The 22,568-nt window shown below is 36.4% G+C and overlaps 1 protein-coding gene across 4 annotated transcripts in view; it reads right to left on the bottom strand.

Annotated features, from left to right (window-relative positions):
• Nucleotides 1-2,268: 2,268 nt before the first annotated feature.
• Nucleotides 2,269-22,568, bottom strand: part of FAM133A (family with sequence similarity 133 member A) — a 54,866-nt gene continuing 34,566 nt past the window's right edge. For 3 of the 4 annotated variants that reach the window (XM_010352965.2, XM_010352966.2, XM_010352964.2), the window contains one exon: nt 2,278-5,239. In XM_010352965.2, the coding sequence (XP_010351267.1) occupies nt 4,387-5,136 (750 nt within the window). In that variant the 5' untranslated portion in view covers nt 5,137-5,239 and the 3' untranslated portion in view covers nt 2,278-4,386. Of the gene's footprint in view, nt 5,240-22,568 lie in introns of all 4 variants that reach the window. The other variant, XM_010352967.1, reaches the window with a different exon arrangement.

Raw genomic sequence — 22,568 nt, 5'->3', positions numbered from 1 at the left:
TACGTGTTCTAATATTGTGGTTATATGGAATTATTGTTTAGGTCCAGAAATATATGTCCATAAAGCAGGAGCAGTGACTGTTTAATCACCCTAGCATGTCTTTTATAAAGTCTGATTATGTCTCCATATATTTGTAAATACACTAAAAACCATTGAATTGTATAAAGAGGTGAATTTTATGGTATATGAATTATATCTCAATTCAGCTGCTGTAAAACGTAAGGCAAGGAGCTTACACACAACATCTAGTACACTACATTCATTCAGAGTTTTCTTTCTCCCAAGTCTTGATCAACTAATTCAATTTAATGAAAATTAGGAGACACCCATCATATGCAAAACGCCATGTATTATCATTGTTAGAGATAAAAGATGAAGCAGGAGCTACTTTAAAAAGTTAAAATGCAGCATAGGAGGTGGTGATATCATAATAATGAAATCATCATTATTATGTCATATGTGATAATGATGATAATTGGAGGTGGAGCATGAAAAAAAAAACACATTTATCAAGCATTTACTATGTGCCAGGAATGTTTAAATACTTTCAGTGTTATTTTATCTTATTTTCATAACAATCCTAGATATAGGTACTGATGTGGTTTAGATGTCTGTCCCCTCCAAATCTCATATTGAAAAGTGATTCCCAATATTGGAGATACGGCCTAGTGGGAGGTTATTGGATCATGGGGGTTGATCCTTCATGAATGGTTTAGTACCATCTCCTATGTGACAAATGAGTTCTCACTCAGTTAGTTCACAAGAGATCTGGTTGTTTAAAAGTCTGGGACCTCTCCCCATGCCCTTGTTGCCTGTCTCACCATGTAAGGTGCCTACTACTGCTTCACCGTCAACCATGAGTGTAAGCTTCCCAAGGCCTTCACCAGAAGCTGAGCAGATGTTGGTGCCATGCTGTACAGCCTGTAGAACCGTGAATCAATTAAACCTCTTTTCTTTACAAATTACCCAGCCTCGGGTATCTCTTTATAGCAATGCAAAAATGGTTTAATACAGATACCATTTTCTCTGATTTTGTATATGAAGAAATTGTGTCATGGAGGTGGTGAAATAACTTATTTTGGGTCACATGTCAAGAAATGGCAGAATGAAAATTTCAACCTTGTGCTGAGCTGAGAGCTGAGGCTCATAACACGTAGAGACCATAAGTCTACAAAATACATAATATAAAGCAAATTAAACTTAAGTGGCATGAAGAGTCAAGAAAAAGTGCTAGAGCCATATGATGAAAGAACACACTCTGTTTGCAGCTCAGGCAGGAATGAGAAAGTCAGTTCAACATTAAATTACATAGGTGATTTTGAATGGTTGTCTATATTTTCATGAGACACGACGTAGTTACAAACCTACATCTCAGATTAAATATGTCTTTTTTGTAAAATAAATAGAGCCAAACAGAAACGACTACAGAAATGTCACAATGTCAAATGAAACTTTTCTTCAAAATAAATGTATAATTATCAAGAGAGTTGTCACAAGATAAAAAACAAGAACTCTAAATTTTATTGTTTCCTTATCTCCAATCTAAATCTTCACCTGAAGCCTGAGATGTTTCAAATTCCTTTTGTGATCAAAATTAAATTGTGAATCTAGAGTGTATCGATTTTTCCCATCTCCCATCTTCTTTCTTATGTACTTTCTCACTGCTGCCCTTTCCATAGCCAAAGCGAGTTGAATGTTACAGCTAAAGCTATACTCCTTACTAATCACATAAGGCAGATCACTAATAACCACTTTAGTGCTTTTCAAATAGGGACAAAATTATGTTGCTCTTAATTTAGAAGCACATATTAAACGTTCAACTAAATCTATTCAGTCTATTATCCTCCGTATTTCTATAGCACTTGTCTCTGCTATAAGTTCTATAATTAATACAAAAAATACCATTCCTCTTCTTCATCAAATCCTCATAAGTACTTTTAAAATTTCCTTCTCAAACACTTTACTGGAACTTTTTAACTGCAATCAACAGAATAATGTAGTTTTATTTCCTAGGCAGCATTTCTGATAAGCATGAAATATGGTAGACCACTCTCTCCCTCAATCATTACACAAAAACCAATGCAAATAAAACGAGTATTTCCTTCTACTATGGCATAAATATCACTTCTGAGTCAATCTGTAGACTACAGAAGAATGTGATACAAGAAGGTGAGATATTTTACGTAAATAATGAAATAGGTGTTCTAGAGTTCTGTGTTATTGGTCAGATTAGGTTAGGTGATTCTGCAGTAATAAAAAGACTCCAAATCTCAGTGGTTTCACACATAACAGTTTATTTCTTACATTTAAAAAATGTACTGCAAGTCCATCAGAACTCCAGTCAACTCCCTTCTAAATAGCGACCTAAGGATCCAGGTTGCATCCGTCTTGTAAGTATGCCATTTGGAACATCTTGCATTCAGGTCACCATGACAGGCAAAAGAAAACTGGACGGTCATGCAGAACTTTTTACAGTCCAAAATAGAAATAGAAAATCACTTCTGTTTACAATCCCTCTGCTTGAAGTAGTCAAATGGCATTGCCTAACTACAAGAGGTTTGGAAGTGAATGGGAGCAGATAGATATACGATGAGCTGTAAATGCTTTTGCCATATTCTACAAATAATATAAGCTTATAAAAAGCATTTTAATGAACAATTCTGAAAAACTCTATATGGATACAAAATATCCCATAAATGTAATAGTTTTTATCAGCATAAACATATATTTTTAGGAAAAAGCTAAAGTTATGAAGCTCCGAGGTGATCTAACATGGCATCACTATATGTTCCAAGAACCCTAATGAGAGATTCCGGTATTTCCAATGCAAAAAATTTGGCAAGCCAACATGTTATTTATGTAGCAGATGTTTTTTTATCCTTATAATTTTACTTGTGATTGAAGGTAGCTGAGATAAAATCTGCTATTTAAAAACAATAGCTATTGAGCCTTTCATCATGCCAAAATATTTTGTACCTATGACATTACAATTAGCACATCCTCCATCACAGGTGGTTTTTGAGACACAAATTTATAATTTATGTTACTCTGATATATAAAAATGTAAAGTAAAAATATTTTTTCACTTATTTTTACACTAGTGGTAAAAGTGAATCAGCAACAGATACAAGGCACCAAATTGTAGTAAAATATGGACACAGGAACATCAATGATGTCATTATCACCTACATTTAACTTCTATATAAATTCAATATTAATGCTTAAGACAACAATCTTTTCAACAACAATCTTACTAAGATTTTGGCAGTAGTTTCATGTAACACACGGCGTACTAGAGGTCTGGCACTCAACTTGCGTACAGTAACCAGCTTCAATATGAAGGCATTACATATTTGTTTAAAAAAAACCTTTTCACATGCTAAATATTTTGGCAAGGGTGCAATTAAATACCGTAATGAAATTAATATAGCAAAGTTAAGAAACTACAAACTTGAAACTTATATCCTAAGCATAAATCATATCTTAAAAAAGGATCACCAGTTATATAGAATATGGTCAGATAATTAAAACTTAACAGTATAAAACATGCAAAAAAATTTTCAGAATATTTCTTAATCAAAAAACATCAGGGTCTGTTTAGAATGATTCCCATACAAAATGGGTATGAAGTTATTTCAAATCATGTAATATTGTAACACTAAACATTATTCAGTACTGTATAGTAAACAGTACTGAAGAAGAGGTAAATTTCGTAGATATGGGGGCTTACTTATGCTGTAAACTTCTGTCCTTCTTGTTCACTTGAAGCAGCATACAACACCCCAGAATTTCATAAAGTAAGAAAAGGATAGCTGCTGCTCTGGCAAAAATAGGATGTGTAAGAGTCAAAGGCACACTATTCAGCTAGCCACAGTGATTAGCAAACACTTGCCCTTCCCACCCCACATGCTCTTTCCCCATGTAAACAAAGATTCATTAAAGAAAAAAGTAAAATGAACTAAACTTATCTACAAAAGCAAGGAATTTGAGACATCAATATTAAGTCCTTGCATCAAAAACACCAACTACAATTGTCTGGAAATTACGTTTATATTTCACTTATGATGATATTTCAAAGATGTATTCAAATTAAATACATTTAACCTTAGATACACTTTTTTTTTGTCAAAGTTATTCATTATCTAACACATTTTACTTTAATTTCAAACATTTTATTCACTGGTATGACAACAGAATTTTAGATCTCAGAGGAATTAACCATTGGAAGGAAGGACAAGCAAACAAAGAAAAATGTATATTTAAGTTGCCAGCAGCCATTATGCCCCTTTCTGGCACAGTGGGATTTGATAGGCAACTCAAAGTCCAGAAATAATTCTACTAACACAGGGAAACTTGGCAAACTTATTCTTGCTTTTTTTCTTGATGTTATCTTGACTTGTGACTTGATCCAGACTTCTTTTTCTTCTTCTTACTACGTTTCTTGTGCTGTTTCTTCTTCTTCTTCTTCTTCACTTTTTCCTTTGCTTGTTCTCGCTCTTCACACCTTCTCTTCTTTTTTGCTTGCACATCTTCTTCATAATCTGATTCAGATGAGGACTCAGATGATAAAGGTTTATCATCAGGATAACTTTTCTTTCTCTTCTTGCTGAGGCTTCTTATATCCTTTTCTTTCTCTGTTTCATCCTTTGACTTCTTTTTCTTTTTTACAGACTCCTTGCTCTCTGATTCTGATTCATACGTAGAGCTTTGGGATGATTTGTATGAACGGTTCTTCTTTTTCTTTCTTTTTTTTCCTTGTTTCTTTTCTTCATCCTCAGAATCGGAAGAACTGCTTGAAGAATCAGAGCTTGATGAAGAAGATGAAGACCGACAAGATTTCTTCTTTTTTTTTCTCTTTCTTTCTCTTTTTTTAGATGAGCTCTCATTTCCACTTAATAATTTCTCTCTGCTTTTTTCAAGTTCTTTCTTCCAATTTTCATTCATTTTTTCTTCAAATTCAGCTAATGCTTTTGAGCCTGTTTTTTTATTTTCTAATTGTTTCTTTACTTCTTCCCAGGTGGGCCTTGGTCGATTTAGATAATCTTGGATTGTTGGGCCCACAGATTGAGTTGGGCCTCTCCATCTGGCCATTGCGATAGGATTCATATAGGCTACCCGATTATCCCGCTTCCCCATGGTGCCTGCTGTTTCCAAGGGCAGATTCTCAGTTGCCAAAGAGAACACAGATAGATACTCTCCTTAAATTCTTTATCTAGAGAAATATCAAGCAAGCTCCATTCTGTAAGAGAAGCAGATGGAATGATTACAAATCAACTTTAATATAAAGACAAAAGAAACATATAAGCTTAATTGTTCACTGCCTATCACATAGTACAGTAGAAATTTCCAACATCTTATACCATGGGAACAAACAATATACAAATTTAAAAATTTTACATATTACAGACACTGTGGTATAAACATAATATTAACTAAAAGTGTTTCATGTACCTCATGCAAGATTCTGAGAGACCCCTAAAATACTTAATAGCCATTTTCTCCAACATTGTATGATGCTTACCTTTTTCCTTTATTTCATTCCTGCTTTATATAGTATATATAGAGACATTTATATAACTAAAATCTGTACCACACAGACCTTCACCAATTCAGGAAAGTGCAACACAACCCTCTCCACTCCTTTTGACAGAAGTCCAGGAGTCATAATTGAAAAATCCTTCTCCCTCAACTGTCAAATCCAGTACATTACTCAATCCAGATATTTAAACCTCCACAATAGGCCTCATATCCATTCACTTGTCTCCAAATATACTGTCAACTTAGTCCAGGCCACTACCATCTCTCACTTGGGCTATTAATCTCTAGTACCTAGCTAGTGTTTATTCTCCATCAAGGACTGCTTAGTGTTTGCAATGGATTATCTCATTCAATCTCAAGGCCAAACCTATGAAGTTGGTCCTATCATTGTCTCTGTTTCACAGATAGATAAACCGAGGTTTAGAGAATTTGAGTAAAACTCAAAATTTGAACATGAAGTAACGTGGCTAATAAATGGCATATCCAGGATTCAACCAAAGGCAGCCTGATTCCCAACTCTGCACAAATAAGGCAACACCAAATTGTCTCCTTACATCAACCTCTTAATAGCATTTTTCCACCCTTACTCCCTTTTATTCTAGTCCCACACTGTAAACAGACGGATCTTAAAAAACTCCAGTGGCTTTACATTTTAATGAAAATCAAATCCAATCTCCCATAAGGTCCTACATGATGTGCCCTACGTCTGTCTCTTACTTGTCTTGTTTCACTGCCTCTTTTTCTCAATTCTTTTCATTTGGTTCCTGAAACATGCTGAATTATAGGCTTAGCCAGCATGGCCAATTCCACCTCATCCTTTAGGTTTCAGCTTAAATGTCAATTCCTCAGAAAGTCAACTATTAGGTTAAACTATGTAAAACTATTTTATGGGACACAAACAGTTTGAAGAGCAACAACTTTTAATGGCTTAACCTTATACTAAAGTGGTTTGCCTCTCTACCGCTCATCCGCATTTTTCTGTATGATAGTTCATTGTTTCTTTTATTCAAAACATTTATGAAATTGGTAATTATTTTATTTCCGATTATTCTGTTATACGTGTAACCACTGCTAAAGGTCATGTGTGGCCTATCTTATTCACCATGGTGTTCCCATTACATGACATAGAATCTGGCCCATATTAAGCACTCAATAAATATTTTCTCAATAATAAACAAACAAATAAATGCATGGATGGATGGATGGGTAACTCTGGGAGTGAGGAAGATTCAGGGGGAGCGTCCTGGAGGTGGAGAGTCTGTTTAGGGTCTTAAAGAATGAACAGGCATTTACCCAGAAAATGAGGAAATTAAGGACAATCTTGGCAGAAGAAACATGAGAAAAGAGCGGCAGATATTTAGTGCTGATGGAACCTAAAGATAAAGAGGGCAGGGGGAAGGAGGTAAGTTTGCAGAGATAAAAAGAAGCCTAAATACAGAGGCCCTCTTAGGTCATTTGAAAATCTTGGATTTTGTCCTATAGTTGATAGGGAGCCAATAAAGTCTTTTATATAGAAGAGAAAGATGATCAGACATATCACAGATTTTTCTATCAGTCTCCACCTTAAATCTGATCCTTTAAGTCAGCCTAGCATACCAACCCATCATAAGCTCAATGCTATAGACATTTCAGTGACTCTTGGTGATAGTTTCCAACATCTTATTTTCTGTGTTCTTCATCTTATGCTCCTTCCTCTTTAGTTATAGGCAGCCCTTTTAGGTCTTTCTGTAATTTTCATTTTTACTCTCAAATATCATCATGTCTCTGATTTGACCATCTGAAACTTTTAAATACTTCAGTTCATATTCAACTGGCAGCTTCTTTCTGTTACTTGACACAATAGAATAATCCATTCTAATTTCAGTTCCTTGAGACCTAGTCTTGACATCAGCTAGAAAGATAGGCAAAGGCCAGTTAACAAAGGCTTTGGGTGGTATGCTAAGGAGGTTGGAATCTCTCCTGTGGGATTTACAGTGAAGCTAATGGGGAGACATTATTTTAAGCAGAAGAATGATATGGTCATATTTGAGTGTTTAAGGACAATTATTTACAGAGTAAAAGATGGACTGAAGTCAGGTTAAGACAGAAGGCAACGAGATCACTTAAGTTTTCATGTAGACAAGAAATAAAAGAGTCTGAACTCAAACAGCGACACTGTGAATGATAATACTGAGAAATATATGAGACATGTTGAGAAGATTCTATTGAAATTAGTGACAAATTGGATACAAAGGGTGAAAAAGAGAAAGGAATCTGGGGTAAGGCTCTGGCTTGACACATTAGACCAAAGGCAATGACAATGACTAGGTAATAGAGAAAATGGCACAGACTTCAAGAAATGGTTCTAGTTTTCATTTTGGACTCCTGAAGTTTGAAGTGTCTATGAGATTTATGAACAATCATGCATGTAAGAAAGAGGATGTATGGGTATTGGCACTTTGGAAAGTGATCTGATCTGAGTTAGAGATACTGAGCTGGCAATCACTGAGTGATAGCTAGGGTCATGAGAGAAAACTAAATTACTTTGCAGGGAAATTTCAAATGAAAAAAAGTTTGAGCACTGGATCCAATTGAACACCAACATGCAAGGGGTTGGCAGTGAATGAAAAACCTACAAAGTATACGCTAAGAAATTAGCCAGAGTGGTAAGAGCAGGATCAGTATCAGAAAAGAGTCACAGAAACACAGGGAGAATAAAGTTTCAAAGAAAGCATAAGAATCTTTATGACTCTGTAATGTTTAAATTTTCTACAAAAAGCAAGTATTGTCCTTACCTTTGAAAAATTCATAAAAATAGAAAAGATGTCATAGATAACAGTATTAAATGCAGCAGATCAGTCAAATTCAGATCTGAAAATGTCCATTATACTTTGCTATTAAGAAGTCATTAGTAGGGGGGGCGGAGCAAGATGGCCGAATAGGAACAGCTCCAGTCTCCAACTCCCAGCGCGAGTGACACAGAAGACCGGTGATTTCTGCATTTTCAACTGAGGTACTGGGGTCATCTCACTGGGGAGTGCTGGACAATCGGTGCTGGTCAGCTGCTGCAGCCTGAACAGCGAGAGCTAAAGCAGGGCGAGGCATCGCCTCACCTGGGAAGCGCAAGGGGGAAGGGAATCCCTTTTCCTAGCCAGGGGAACTGAGACACACAACACCTGGAAAATCGGGTAATTCCCACCCCAATACTGCGCTTTAAGCAAACGGGCACACCAGGAGAATATATCACACACCTGGCCGGGAGGGTCCCACGCCCACGGAGCCTCCCTCACTGCTAACACAGCAGTCTGCGGCGATCTAACCGCAAGGCAGCAGCGAGGCTGGGGGAGGGGTGCCCGCCATTGCTGAGGCTTAAGTAGGTAAACAAAGCCGCTGGGAAGCTCGAACTTGGTGGAGCTCACAGCAGCTCAAGGAAACCTGCCTGTCTCTGTAGACTCCACCTCTGGGGACAGGGCACAGCTAAAAAACAACAGGGGAAGCAGCAGAGGCCTGTGCAGACACGAACGACTCTGTCTGACAGCTTTGAAGAGAGCAGTGGATCTCCCAACACGGAGGTTGAGATCTGAGAACGGACAGACTGCCTGCTCAAGTGGGTCCCTGACCCCTGAGTAGCCTAACTGGGAGACATCCCACACTAGGGGCAGTCTGACACCCCACAACTCACAGGGTGGAGTACACCCCTGAGAGGAAGCTTCCAAAGTAAGAATCAGACAGGTACACTTGCTGTTCAGCAATATTCTATCTCCTGCAACGTCTGCTGCTGACACCCAGGCAAACAGGGTCTGGAGTGGACCTCAAGCAATCTCCAACAGACCTATAGCTGAGGGTCCTGACTGTTAGAAGGAAAACTATCAAACAGGAAGGACACCTATACCAAAACCCCATCAGTACGTCACCATCATCAAAGACCAGAGACAGATAAAACCACAAAGATGGGGAAAAAGCAGGGTAGAAAAGCTGAAAATTCAAAAAATAAGAGCGCATCTCCCCCTGCAAAGGAGCGCAGCCCATCGCCAGCAAAGGATCAAAGCTGGTCAGAGAATGACTTTGACGAGATGAGAGAAGAAGGCTTCAGTCCATCAAACTTCTCAGAGCTAAAGGAGGAATTACGTACTCAGCGCAAAGAAACTAAAAATCTTGAAAAAAGAGTGGAAGAACTGACAGCTAGACTAATTAATGCAGAGAAGGTCATAAACGAAATGACAGAGATGAAAACCATGACACGAGAAATACGTGACAAATGCACAAGCTTCAGTAACCGACTCGATCAACTGGAAGAAAGAGTATCAGCGATTGAGGATCAAATGAATGAAATGAAGCGAGAAGAGAAACCAAAAGAAAAAAGAAGAAAAAGAAACGAACAAAGCCTGCAAGAAGTATGGGATTATGTAAAAAGACCAAATCTACGTCTGATTGGGGTGCCTGAAAGTGAGGGGGAAAATGGAACCAACTTGGAAAACACTCTTCAGGATATCATCCAGGAGAACTTCCCCAACCTAGTAGGACAGGCCAACAGTCAAATTCAGGAAATACAGAGAACGCCACAAAGATACTCCTCCAGAAGAGCAACTCCAAGACACATAATTGCCAGATTCACCAAAGTTGAAATGAAGGAAACAATCTTAAGGGCAGCCAGAGAGATAGGTCGGGTTACCCACAAAGGGAAGCCCATCAGACTAACAGCAGATTCTCGGCAGAAACTCTACAAGCCAGAAGAGAGTGGGGGCCAATATTCAACGTTCTTAAAGAAAAGAATTTTAAACCCAGAATTTCATATCCAGCCAAACTAAGTTTCATAAGTGAAGGAGAAATAAAATCCTTTACAGATAAGCAAATGCTTAGAGATTTTGTCACCACCAGGCCTGCCTTACAAGAGACCCTGAAGGAAGTCCTAAACATGGAAAGGAACAACCGGTACCAGCCATTGCAAAAACATGCCAAAATGTAAAGACCATCGAGGCTAGGAAGAAACTGCATCAACGAACAAGCAAAATAACCAGTTAATATCATAATGGCAGGATCAAGTTCACACATAACAATATTAACCTTAAATGTTAATGGACTAAATGCTCCAATTAAAAGACACAGACTGGCAAACTGGATAAAGAGTCAAGACCCATCAGGCTGCTCTATTCAGGAGACCCATCTCACATGCAGAGACATACATAGGCTCAAAATAAAGGGATGGAGGAAGATTTACCAAGCAAATGGAGAACAAAAAAAAAGCAAGGGTTGCAATCCTAGTCTCTGATAAAACAGACTTTAAACCATCAAAGATCAAAAGAGACAAAGAAGGCCATTACATAATGGTAAAGGGATCAATTCAACAGGAAGAGCTAACTCTCCTAAATATATATGCACCCAATACAGGAGCACCCAGATTCATAAAGCGAGTCCTTAGAGACTTACAAAGAGACTTAGACTCCCATAAAATAATAATGGGAGACTTCAACACTCCACTGTCAACATTAGACAGATCAACGAGACAGAAAGTTAACAAGGATATCCAGGAATTGAACTCATCTCTGCACCAAGCTGACCTAATAGACATCTATAGAACTCTCCACCCCAAATCAACAGAATATACATTCTTCTCAGCACCACATCGCACTTATTCCAAAATTGACCACATAATTGGAAGTAAAGCACTCCTCAGCAAATGTAAAAGAAGAGAAATTATCACAAACTGTCTCTCAGACCACAGTGCAATCAAACTAGAACTCAGGACTAAGAAACTCAATCAAAACCGCTCAACTACATGGAAACTGAACAACCTGCTCCTGAATGACTACTGGGTACATAAGGACATGAAAGCAGAAATAAAGATGTTCTTTGAAATCAATGAGAACAAAGATACAACATTCCAGAATCTCTGGGACACATTTAAAGCAGTGTGTAGAGGGAAATTTATAGCACTAGAAGCCCACAAGAGAAAGCAGGAAAGATCTAAAATCCACACTCTAACATCACAATTAAAAGAACTAGAGAGGCAAGAGCAAACACATTCAAAAGGTAGCAGAAGGCAAGAAATGACTAAGATCAGAGCAGAACTGAAGGAGATAGAGACACAAAAAACCCTCCAAAAAATCAATTAATCCAGGAGTTGGTTTTTTGAAAAGATCAACAAAATTGACAGACCGCTAGGAAGACTAATAAAGAAGAAAAGAGAGAGGAATCAAATAGACACAATAAAAAATGATAAAGGGGATATCACCACCGACCCCACAGAAATACAAACTACCATCAGAGAATACTATAAACACCTCTACGCAAATCAACTAGAAAATCTAGAAGAAATGGATAATTTCCTGGACACTTACACTCTCCCAAGACTAAACCAGGAAGAAGTTGAATCCCTGAATAGACCAATAGCAGGCTCTGAAATTGAGGCAACAATCAATAGCCTACCCATCAAAAAAAGTCCAGGACCAGATGGATTCACAGCTGAATTCTACCAGAGGTACAAGGAGGAGCTGGTACCATTCCTTCTGAAACTATTCCAATCAATTGAAAAAGAGGGAATCCTCCCTAACTCATTTTATGAGGCCAACATCATCCTGATACCAAAGCCTGGCAGAGACACAACAAAAAAAGACAATTTTAGACCAATATCCCTGATGAACATTGATGCAAAAATCCTCAATAAAATACTGGGAAACCGGATTCAGCAGCACATCAAAAAGCTTATCCACCATGATCAAGTGGGCTTCATCCCTGGGATGCAAGGCTGGTTCAACATTCGCAAATCAATAAACGTAATCCAGCATATAAACAGAACCAAAGACAAGAACCACATGATTATCTCAATAGATGCAGAAAAGGCTTTTGACAAAATTCAACAGCCCTTCATGCTAAAAACGCTCAATAAATTTGGTATTGATGGAACGTACCTCAAAATAATAAGAGCTATTTATGACAAAACCCACAGCTAATATCATACTGAATGGGCAAAAACTGGAAAAATTCCCTTTGAAAACTGGCACAAGACAGGGATGCCGTCTCTCACCACTCCTATTCAACATAGTGTTGGAAGTTCTGGCTAGGGCAATCAGGCAAGTGAAAGAAATCAAGGGTATTCAGTTAGGAAAAGAAGAAGTCAAATTGTCCCTGTTTGCAGATGACATGATTGTATATTTAGAAAACCCCATTGTCTCACCCCAGAATCTCCTTAAGCTGATAAGCAACTTCAGCAAAGTCTCAGGATACAAAATTAATGTGCAAAAATCACAAGCATTCTTATACACCAGTAACAGACAAGCAGAGAGCCAAATCAGGAATGAACTTCCATTCACAATTGCTTCAAAGAGAATAAAATACCTAGGAATCCAGCTTACAAGGGATGTAAAGGACCTCTTCAAGGAGAACTACAAACCACTGCTCAGTGAAATCAAAGAGGACACAAACAAATGGAAGAACATACCATGCTCATGGATAGGAAGAATCAATATCGTGAAAATGGCCATACTGCCCAAGGTTATTTATAGATTCAATGCCATCCCCATCAAGCTACCAATGAGTTTCTTCACAGAATTGGAAAAAACGGCTTTAAAGTTCATATGGAATCAAAAAAGAGCCCACATTGCCAAGACAATCCTAAGTCAAAAGGACAAAGCTGGAGGCGTCACGTTACCTGACTTCAAACTATACTACAAGGCTACAGTAACCAAAACAGCATGGGACTGGTACCAAAACAGAGCTATAGACCAATGGAACAGAACAGAGTCCTCAGAAATAATACCACACATCTACAGCCATCTGATCTTTGACAAACCTGAGAGAAACAAGAAATGGGGAAAGGATTCCCTATTTAATAAATGGTGCTGGGAAAATTGGCTAGCCATAAGTAGAAATCTGAAACTGGATCCTTTCCTTACTCCTTATACGAAGATTAATTCAAGATGGATTAGAGACTTAAATGTTAGACCTAATACCATAAAAACCCTAGAAGAAAATCTAGGTAGTACCATTCAGGACATAGGCATGGGCAAGGACTTCATGTCTAAAACACCAAAAGCAACGGCAACAAAAGCCAAAATTCACAAATGGGATCTAATTAAACTAAAGAGCTTCTGCACAGCAACAGAAACTACCATCAGAGTGAATAGGCAACCTACAGAATGGGAGAAAATTTTTGCAATCTACTCATCTGACAAAGGGCTAATATCCAGAATCTACAAAGAACTCAAACAAATATACAAGAAAAAAACAAACAACCCCATCAAAAAGTGGGCAAAGGATATGAACAGACATTTCTCAAAAGAAGACATTCATACAGCCAACAGACACATGAAAAAATGCTCATCATCACTCGCCATCAGAGAAATGCAAATCAAAACCACAATGAGATACCATCTCACACCAGTTAGAACGGCAATCATTAAAAAATCAGGAAACAACAGGTGTTGGAGAGGATGTGGAGAAATAGGAACACTTTTACACTGTTGGTGGGATTGTAAACTAATTCAACCATTATGGAAAACAGTATGGCAATTCCTCAAGGATCTAGAACTAGATGTACCATATGACCCAGCCATCCCACTACTGGGTATATACCCAAAGGATTATAAATTATTCTACTACAAAGACACATGCACACGTATGTTTATTGTGGCACTATTCACAATAGCAAAGACTTGGAATCAACCCAAATGTCCATCTGTGACAGACCGGATTAAGAAAATGTGGCACATATACACCATGGAATACTATGCAGCCATAAAAAAGGATGAGTTTGCGTCCTTTGTAGGGACATGGATGCAGCTGGAAACCATCATTCTTAGCAAACTATCACAAGAAGAGAAAACCAAACACCGCATGTTCTCACTCATAGGTGGGAACTGAACAATGAGATCACTTGGACTGGAGAAGGGGAACATCACACACTGGGGCCTATTAAGGGGAGGGGGGAGGGGGGAGGGATTGCATTGGGGAGTTATACATGATATAAATGATGAATTGATGGGTGCTGACGAGTTGATGGGTGCAGCACACCAACATGGCACAAGTATACATATGTAACAAACCTGCACGTTATGCACATGTATCCTAGAACTTGAAGTATAATAAAAATAAATAAATAATAAAAAAAAGTTAATCCTATTGGGCAAAACAAATTAAATACGTTAAATACAAAATAAAATAAATTAATACATTAAATACAAAATAAAATACATTAAGCATCTTATACGTGATGAAAGTGCAAGGCAGCATTAAAACTGACAGCAAAATAGCAGGTTTTTCCAATTTAAATGAGGGTTTAAAAATAGGTAACTGAAAGAATTTGAAAATGGAATTAAAACGGAAACTTTCTTTACATGGATACAGTGTTCATTATTTGAATCTTATCAAAATACCTCTTTCTACAAAATAACACGTCATTGCTTTGGACAGTGAAAAAATTGTGTATAAGGCTTTGTTAATGTAGAACTTCTTAATGAAACATTACATAGAAATGTAAACATTAAAAATTGTTTTCTGTTAAAAAAAAAAAGTCATTAGTAACCTTTGCTAATGCAATCTCAACTAAGAGGTAAAGGCGGCAGCCAGGCAGGTGACGGGGGGTTAAAAGACTGAAATGAGAGGAGAATGCAGAGACCTAGAGTACACAGACACAGTCAATAGGGAAAGTAAAGAGATAAGAAGGCAACCATGAAAGATGCGGAGTTAAAATTCTTTTATGATTTTTTTTTTTACATGAAAGAAACTTGAGCATATTCATAGGGCATCTAGAAGGATAAAGTACAAAGAAAACATGTTTTGAAAACATAGGTAAGAGAAGAAATAGCTAATGTGGCAATATCACAGAGAAAACAGAAAGGAATGAAATTAAACTCAGAGGTAGAAGAATTTCTTTTCCCAAGAGCAGAGGCAAAGAATAAAGAAAGGGAATGGATGCAGGATTTTTTGGAGGGTGGTAGGAGGTAAAAGGGAGAAAGATGAAGTATTTCTCACATAATAGCCTTCATTTTCATTCAGTGGTAGGTGCCAAGGTCATCTGTCTGCTAAGATTAAGACAGGATAGGAGTTTTGAGACCAGTAATTGAAATTTGGAGTAACAGCAGACAACGGGAGAGGGTGTTGTCACCATGTAAGTGTTGCTGGAGTTATTCTGAACTGAAGAATCTGTATGATCCTTTCCTAGAGGATAAATCATACTGAGAAAAGAGAAAAAGTAACACCAACAAAGTCTCTTGCTCAAATACTCTGTTTTAAAAGCATTGTGACTTACCTTCTCTATTTCTATTATAGAACAAGAGTAACTTGATTTTCTGTATGTCTACTTATTTTCACGAAATATGCTAAAATCCTATAAAGGTTAGATGTAAATTGTGACAATCATGCTAGTAATCTGGATATTATAATAATATTTGTTCATTGATTCTTACAATTCCCTTTTGATCATATATTATGTGCCAGATACTATGCAATGGATATTACAGTTTGTGTAGTTATTACACAAATATGAAACAAATGAGTATATAATCATAATGATGATTGGGGAGATGAAGGAAAAGTACAGGATGCTATGAAAGAAACAGAGACCTAATTCAGAAGGGAAGGTCAAGTCTGAATTACTGACATATCATCTGAGACTTGTGGCATAAACCAGAGCTAGCCAGAAAAAGCAGTTAAACAGGATGGGAGTAATAAAAGAGCCAAAATTGATTCAATGCCCCAAGCAGAAGGAGTATCAGATGCTAAGGCCTTGAGGTACAAAGGATAAGCTGAATACAGTGCAAAATATTCATATCACTTTTATAAACTAGTAATCATCTCAATTTCTCCTTTTAGAAAGTGATTATACCATCTGTTATGAAACATACTTAGGTAAATGTCAATATAAATGTAAGCTCACAGAAAAGATATTTTAATGTTTCACAATGTAGTTTCTACCACAAATATCACTAAAACTAGTTATTTTAAAGGCCACCTCCACATCATTTAAAGATTACAAATGATTCCAATGAATTTTCACTGCGATGTATAATTGTAGATAAATTTTCACAGATACATAAATTTGAGTTGAAATATCTTTTTCAAAGTAGCTGGCAATTCCTCTAAGCCTTAATCTGAAACATTCAACTCTTCTGCAAATATCTGGGCATTTGGATGAGGCTCCTATTTAAAAAATCCTTAATGTTCTTTGTTCACACTAGCTCATGTAAGTTACCATGCTGCTGAAACAAATGTATCTTAGAAATAAAGGATTTAAGATAGGAATGGGGCTGTCAAATTATAAAATGACAATAATCTTCACATATAACAATATCTTTAATTACCGCAATATGTTTGGCCATTTCACATTGGATGATAATACGGAAAATAACAATAGTGCAATCTAAGTCATAGGATAAATGAAAAATAAAGAGGGTTTTTTGGAAAATTTAATCATATATCATAATTTCCATGAAATACATAGCTCTAGCAATGGTGTGTAATATAATATCCTTTTTTTCCGAAATAAAAGCCAAGCATGAGCACATCCTATTCTAGTTGTCAACATGACTGTTCTGAAGCAGAAATTATCACTCTTATCCTGACTGGAATCAACATGGTAGAAAACCATGCAGTGTGGAAACAATTCTTCTCATGTATATTCCCTCCGGCATAGTTCTGTCATGGAGCATTTGTCATTCTAAGGAAAATGTGAGAATTTAAAATATGTCTTCCTCTTTCTTCCCTCTACAGAACTGTCAAGTGACAAACAGTCAATCTCTGCCATCTTAAGGATGATATCTGAAAGCTTATAGAAGCAACAAAATATTGTAGATGGAAGTGATAAGATAGAAAAGAATGACGTGAGAGGGTAGAAGCTCCAAGTATAAATGTCAAATGTTTGTTTTGAAGAAATGAGCACTTCACCCTCTCATTTACCTTAATATAGTAAGACATTTTGAATTTTGTATTCAGAAAAACACATCATCACTATTGTTTAGCTTTTATGCCAATCAAGTGATACGTATTTTTAAACATGCTTTTTATTTAAAATAGTTTTAGGTTTACAGAAAATTTGCAAATATTGTACAGAGAATTCCTGTATCCCCTGCATCTAGTTTCTCTTACCATTAATATCTTACATTGATATGGAACATTTACCACAACTAATGAACCAATACTGACACACTATTGTTAACTAAAGTCCATTCTTATTCAAAGTTCCTTAGTTTTCAGCTAAGTCCTTTTACTGTCCCAGGAATCCATCTAAGATGCCATATTACAAGTAAGCATCATGTCTCCTAGACTCCTCTGAACTGTGGCAGAGGAATTTGTTTTTGACGACTGTTACTGTCTTGAGGAGTAATCATCAGACATTTATTTTATAGAGTATTTATTTTATATTTATTTTAATTTATTTTATTTTTGAGACAGGATTTCACTCTGTTGCCCAGGCTGGAGTGCAGTGGCACCATTTCGGCTCACTGCAACCTCTGCCTCCTAGGCTCAAGCAATTCTGTTGCATCAGCCTCCTGAGTAGCTGAGACTACAGGCACGTGCAACCACATCTGGCTAATTTTTGTATTTTTTCGTAGAGACAGGGTTTCGCCATGTCACCAAGGTTGATCGTGAACTCCTGGACTCAAGTGATCCACCTGCCTTGGCCTTCCAAAATGCTGGGATTACAGGCGTGAGCCACAGTGCCTAGCCTGGAATGCTTTTCAATTTGGGTTTGTCTAGTATTTTTTTTATCATAGCTATACTTAGATTGTAAGTTTTGGGAGAAATAACACAGAGGCAAAGTACCATTCTCATCACATCATATCAAGGGTATGTACTACTAACGTATCACTAAGGTTACTAACTTTGATCACCTGACCAAAGTAGTATTTATCAGCTTTCTCTACTCTAAGACTATTCTCTTCCCATTTCTTCCCATTTCCATACTGTACTCTTTGGGAAAAAAGTCACCATGTGCAGCACACACTTACAGAATGGGAAGTTACGGTCCAACTTCTTAATGGCGATATCCCCACATAGATTTTCTGGAATGCATCTGTACAGGAGATTTTTCCATTTATCCCCATGTGTTAAGTCACTTATTTATACCAGTATGGATTTATGGTTATTAACTTTATACTTTGGGTAATATTTCAGTACAATTTTATTTTGTTGCTTAAACTATTCCAGCTTTGGCCACGGAAAGCTCTTTTAGTTAGCTCCTGTGTCCCTCTGACATTAACTCCCTCATTTTGTTTCTTAAGTACTCCCTTACCTGCTGGCTCTTACAAGATGCTCCAGTATAATTTTGTATAACCCCTGCATTAGCCCTAGAATCAGCCCTTTCTTCAGAGCCCGGGTTCCTTTTACTACTATAATAGGAAACAAGACCTTGGCACTGGGTGTGCTCATTGCTATTGGGTATTGTTTCTTCTAGGCCTTCTCAATGGACAGGGCTACAAAATATATAAAATGTTTTCAATTCATTCAATCACATATTAAGTTTAAATTAAGTACTTGGCACCAGACAGGAATTATTTAAAGATGATATATAGAATACTGTGTTGACTATAATGGACATCTAGGTGATATGACTGAATCATCATCGACAAAGTCCATTTATTTCTCAAGTAGCAGGAATGGATCTGTCCTGCATATACTTATGAAATTATTTGAAAGTCTAAGAGTATAGTCTAATAAAAAGAGTAAAGGCTGTCAGAGAAACTAAATTCACAAGCTTTGTCCCTTTAGCACTTTACCCTAGTCAAGAAGCCATGAACTAAATAACAACAGTTTCTACAGTTCCAGTGTCAACGCTTTAGGAAATCCTCTGTAGAAAACCATTATATACATAAATACCAAATTCAAATATGCATTTTCCAAGAAGGTACTTGTTTTGAAAATGCATTTCATATGTTTTGGATACTCACTAGCAACTTTCTTGATTCTTTCTTGACAACAGATTTTGCTCTAGAGCACTATGTTCAGATGTAGTGGGATATGACTATACATGAAGTAACCAAAATGTCCTAGAGTCCTGAAAATTCCAGCCCCTCTATTCCATGGGTCACCTTACATGAAACAAATCTAATAAAACACTAGTTTCTTTCCATCTGTGTGATATAACTACTCATATAAAAATACACCCCAAACAAATAAGGTTTGCCCTATGTTCTCTGCCCATTGTCCTTGTTCTTATTTAACAAATGTCTTGTAAGTTTTGTAGAAATCCTTGACAAGGTTCTTCAAATTATAATCTTATTAAGCTAGTGCTGTTCAGCACTGAACACCTAAAATCAATTTTATTTTGATTTGACCAGTATGCAAATGAAAAATTATTTCTAACTTTCATGGTGAGATCAAACTGGATTTTCCATTTATTTCTTATAATTTCATCTACATTTTAGTTTTAAACTAAAGCAATATATTTTATAGTAGAGGACCATAATATGCCCTTTGAGGCAATACACTGTGCATACAAACTGATTTGCAATCTAAAATATGTCAACAATTCCCTAGCACCTAGTTGTGCCAAGATACATTTGTCATCTCGTCTAACAACTTATCAAAGATAAGGCCTTAAGCATAGGAAGCAAAATACCAGGGGAGTTCTTTACTATTTTTCCCAGTGAACATAATTCAAAACATATCTATTTGTGCATGGCTTTAAATAGCATTACTTGGTTTTACATGTATCAGTGCCTTCTGCAAACTGCCACTCCCACATAAATTTTTTAATGTATTTCTGAAAACAGAACAGAGAATTTGATGCAAATATACTGGCTGAGAAACAGCCAAAAGTAATACAGTTATTTATTGAAGCTGGATATACTTACATGAGTTTTAGATTTTCTCACATTAGAAATGTCTATATATATGTACATGTCCTTAAAATCCAAAGGCCAGAGTACATTTGTTAACGTAACTAAATTATAGATGGCTACTGAAAATAATAGCATGGAATGGTCAGAAGCATCAAAAACTGTGCTAATTAATATTATCATTATCATACTGGAATCAAAAAGGACTACATTTCCATAACTGGCATGATTTGAAAAACCATGTGGAGGGATCACTCAGTATTCATCCTCAGAGGGAGAGAATTTAAAATGGAAAAATGTCTTCAGTTGAGGTTGAAACTGGATGGCAAAAATATATAATCTGAATGTAGGTGATTCATTCATTCACTCAACAAATTTTTACTGAGATCCTACTGTGAACCACACACTGGTGTTAGAGAAGGCTTTATGGGGCTTGCTTTTTAGAGGAGGAAAATAATTAGCAAATTTGGGTTTTATTCCAAATATATCAGAATGAGTTTAACCAGGACTTTAATAGAAAATATTGGGAGTGGCAGTTGGGGGATGGATAGAGGAAAAAGTTAAGTCACATAATGAGAAAACAAGCAGATAAATCTAGAATGTAGAAGATTCCATAAAACAAACAGCTGATTTCTTCTAAAAATCAATTTCATGGAATAAAATAAAAATTATTTTAGGAAAAAAACTTTAAAGAGATATAACCGTGATTTAATCCTAGTTCAATTAAAAAAAAAAATGTATCAGAGACTTCTTTCTAGAATGATGGAATGTTCTCAGATTAAGATGATGGCTGTACAACTTTTGTAAATTTGCAGTAAATCATCACACTGTACACCTACAATAAATAATTATCATGATATAAAAACTCCAATTAAACTGTTAAAAACTGGGTGCAGGCATCGAAGATATCTAATACTGATTAGGCATTAGATGATAGGAAAATACTTTAAGTAGCTTAAATATAATACTGAGATTACAGAGAATGCCTTTATTTTTAGGCAAAATATGCTGCGATATATGCATATGAAGCATCATGAGGTCTGTAACTTACTTTCAAATTATGCAGCAAAACAGAGAAAGCAAATAGAACAAAATGATAAAAGTTCTTGACTCTAGATTGTGGGTATGTAGGTGTTAGTCTTCAGGTTTTCCAAGTGCTTAAAAATTTCATAAGAAAAAATTGGAAAATATATTATTTTTAAGAGATTAAAAGAAAGTCACTGGAAGATATTAGGTAGGGAATGACAATCTGTTGTTACTGGTCATATTAACAAACAAATTGGACCTGCTTACTATATGATTTGATCAGTTAGACAGAAATATCTCAATGCTGTGAATACTGAATACATTTAGTATTTATTAGAAAAAATAATTGATGATGAAACTACAGATAGACTTGGCCTAATGTCATGTGTGTGGCAGTATGAATAGTGGTAATGCAATTCACCTTTCCTTTCTGCTTTCTCTGTCCCATCTTTTACCTTTCAGTTTTGGCTAGTTTACTTTTGTTACGCCAAACACATAAAAGTCAAGAATCCCTAAGGTACATGGTATAATAACCAAAGATCTTAACTAAATCTATGAACTCCAACTTAAATAATTTAGCCACTGATTAACTCTTCCTCTTTATCTTCTGCCAAATTCATTCTCCCCTCTGTCTATACTTCAGGCTCAGTAGCTTCTTTCTGTCAGTATCCCTGATAGGCCATATTCCCTCTGCCCAAGACCTTTTCAAGTACTATTCCCTCCCTAAGTGCAACCTTAGTATCATTTACATAGGGAAGTCTTTCTTGATGTCCTTGAAAAAGTTAGGTGTGGTAATTATACTCTAATTATTTGTGTAATCATTTGTTTAATACAATTTCCCCCAACTAGATCATGGATTCTATGAGGAAAGGATTAATGTCTTGAGAGTTCACCACTGAAGCTCTCAAAAAAATAAGCAAATATACATGCTATTATTTATCTCATTTATAAACCAAAAGAAACCACCTGTATTACCCTCATTTCCTCTAAAATCTGTTGCTCCATTTCTCTGCTTACTGTTTTAGCAAAACTCCTGGAAATAGCTACTTACAAAAAGTTTTCAACTCCTTTCTTCTCAGTTTCTCTTGAATTCATAGCAATGGAACTTTCACCTCAATCACTCCATGGGAATTTTCCTGTCTAGGTTATGAATGACCTCCATGTCACTAAATCTCATGATCAATGATTATTCTTCATTTTAACCTCATGGATCAGTGTAATTTGACAGAGTGGATCACTCCCTCTTCCTTG

This window comes from Rhinopithecus roxellana, chromosome 7 (assembly GCF_007565055.1).
Source record: "Rhinopithecus roxellana isolate Shanxi Qingling chromosome 7, ASM756505v1, whole genome shotgun sequence".
Classification (NCBI taxonomy): Eukaryota; Metazoa; Chordata; class Mammalia; order Primates; family Cercopithecidae; genus Rhinopithecus; species Rhinopithecus roxellana.
The sequence above is the reverse complement of the archived record's forward strand: the minus strand, read 5'-3'. Positions and strand labels throughout refer to the sequence as shown.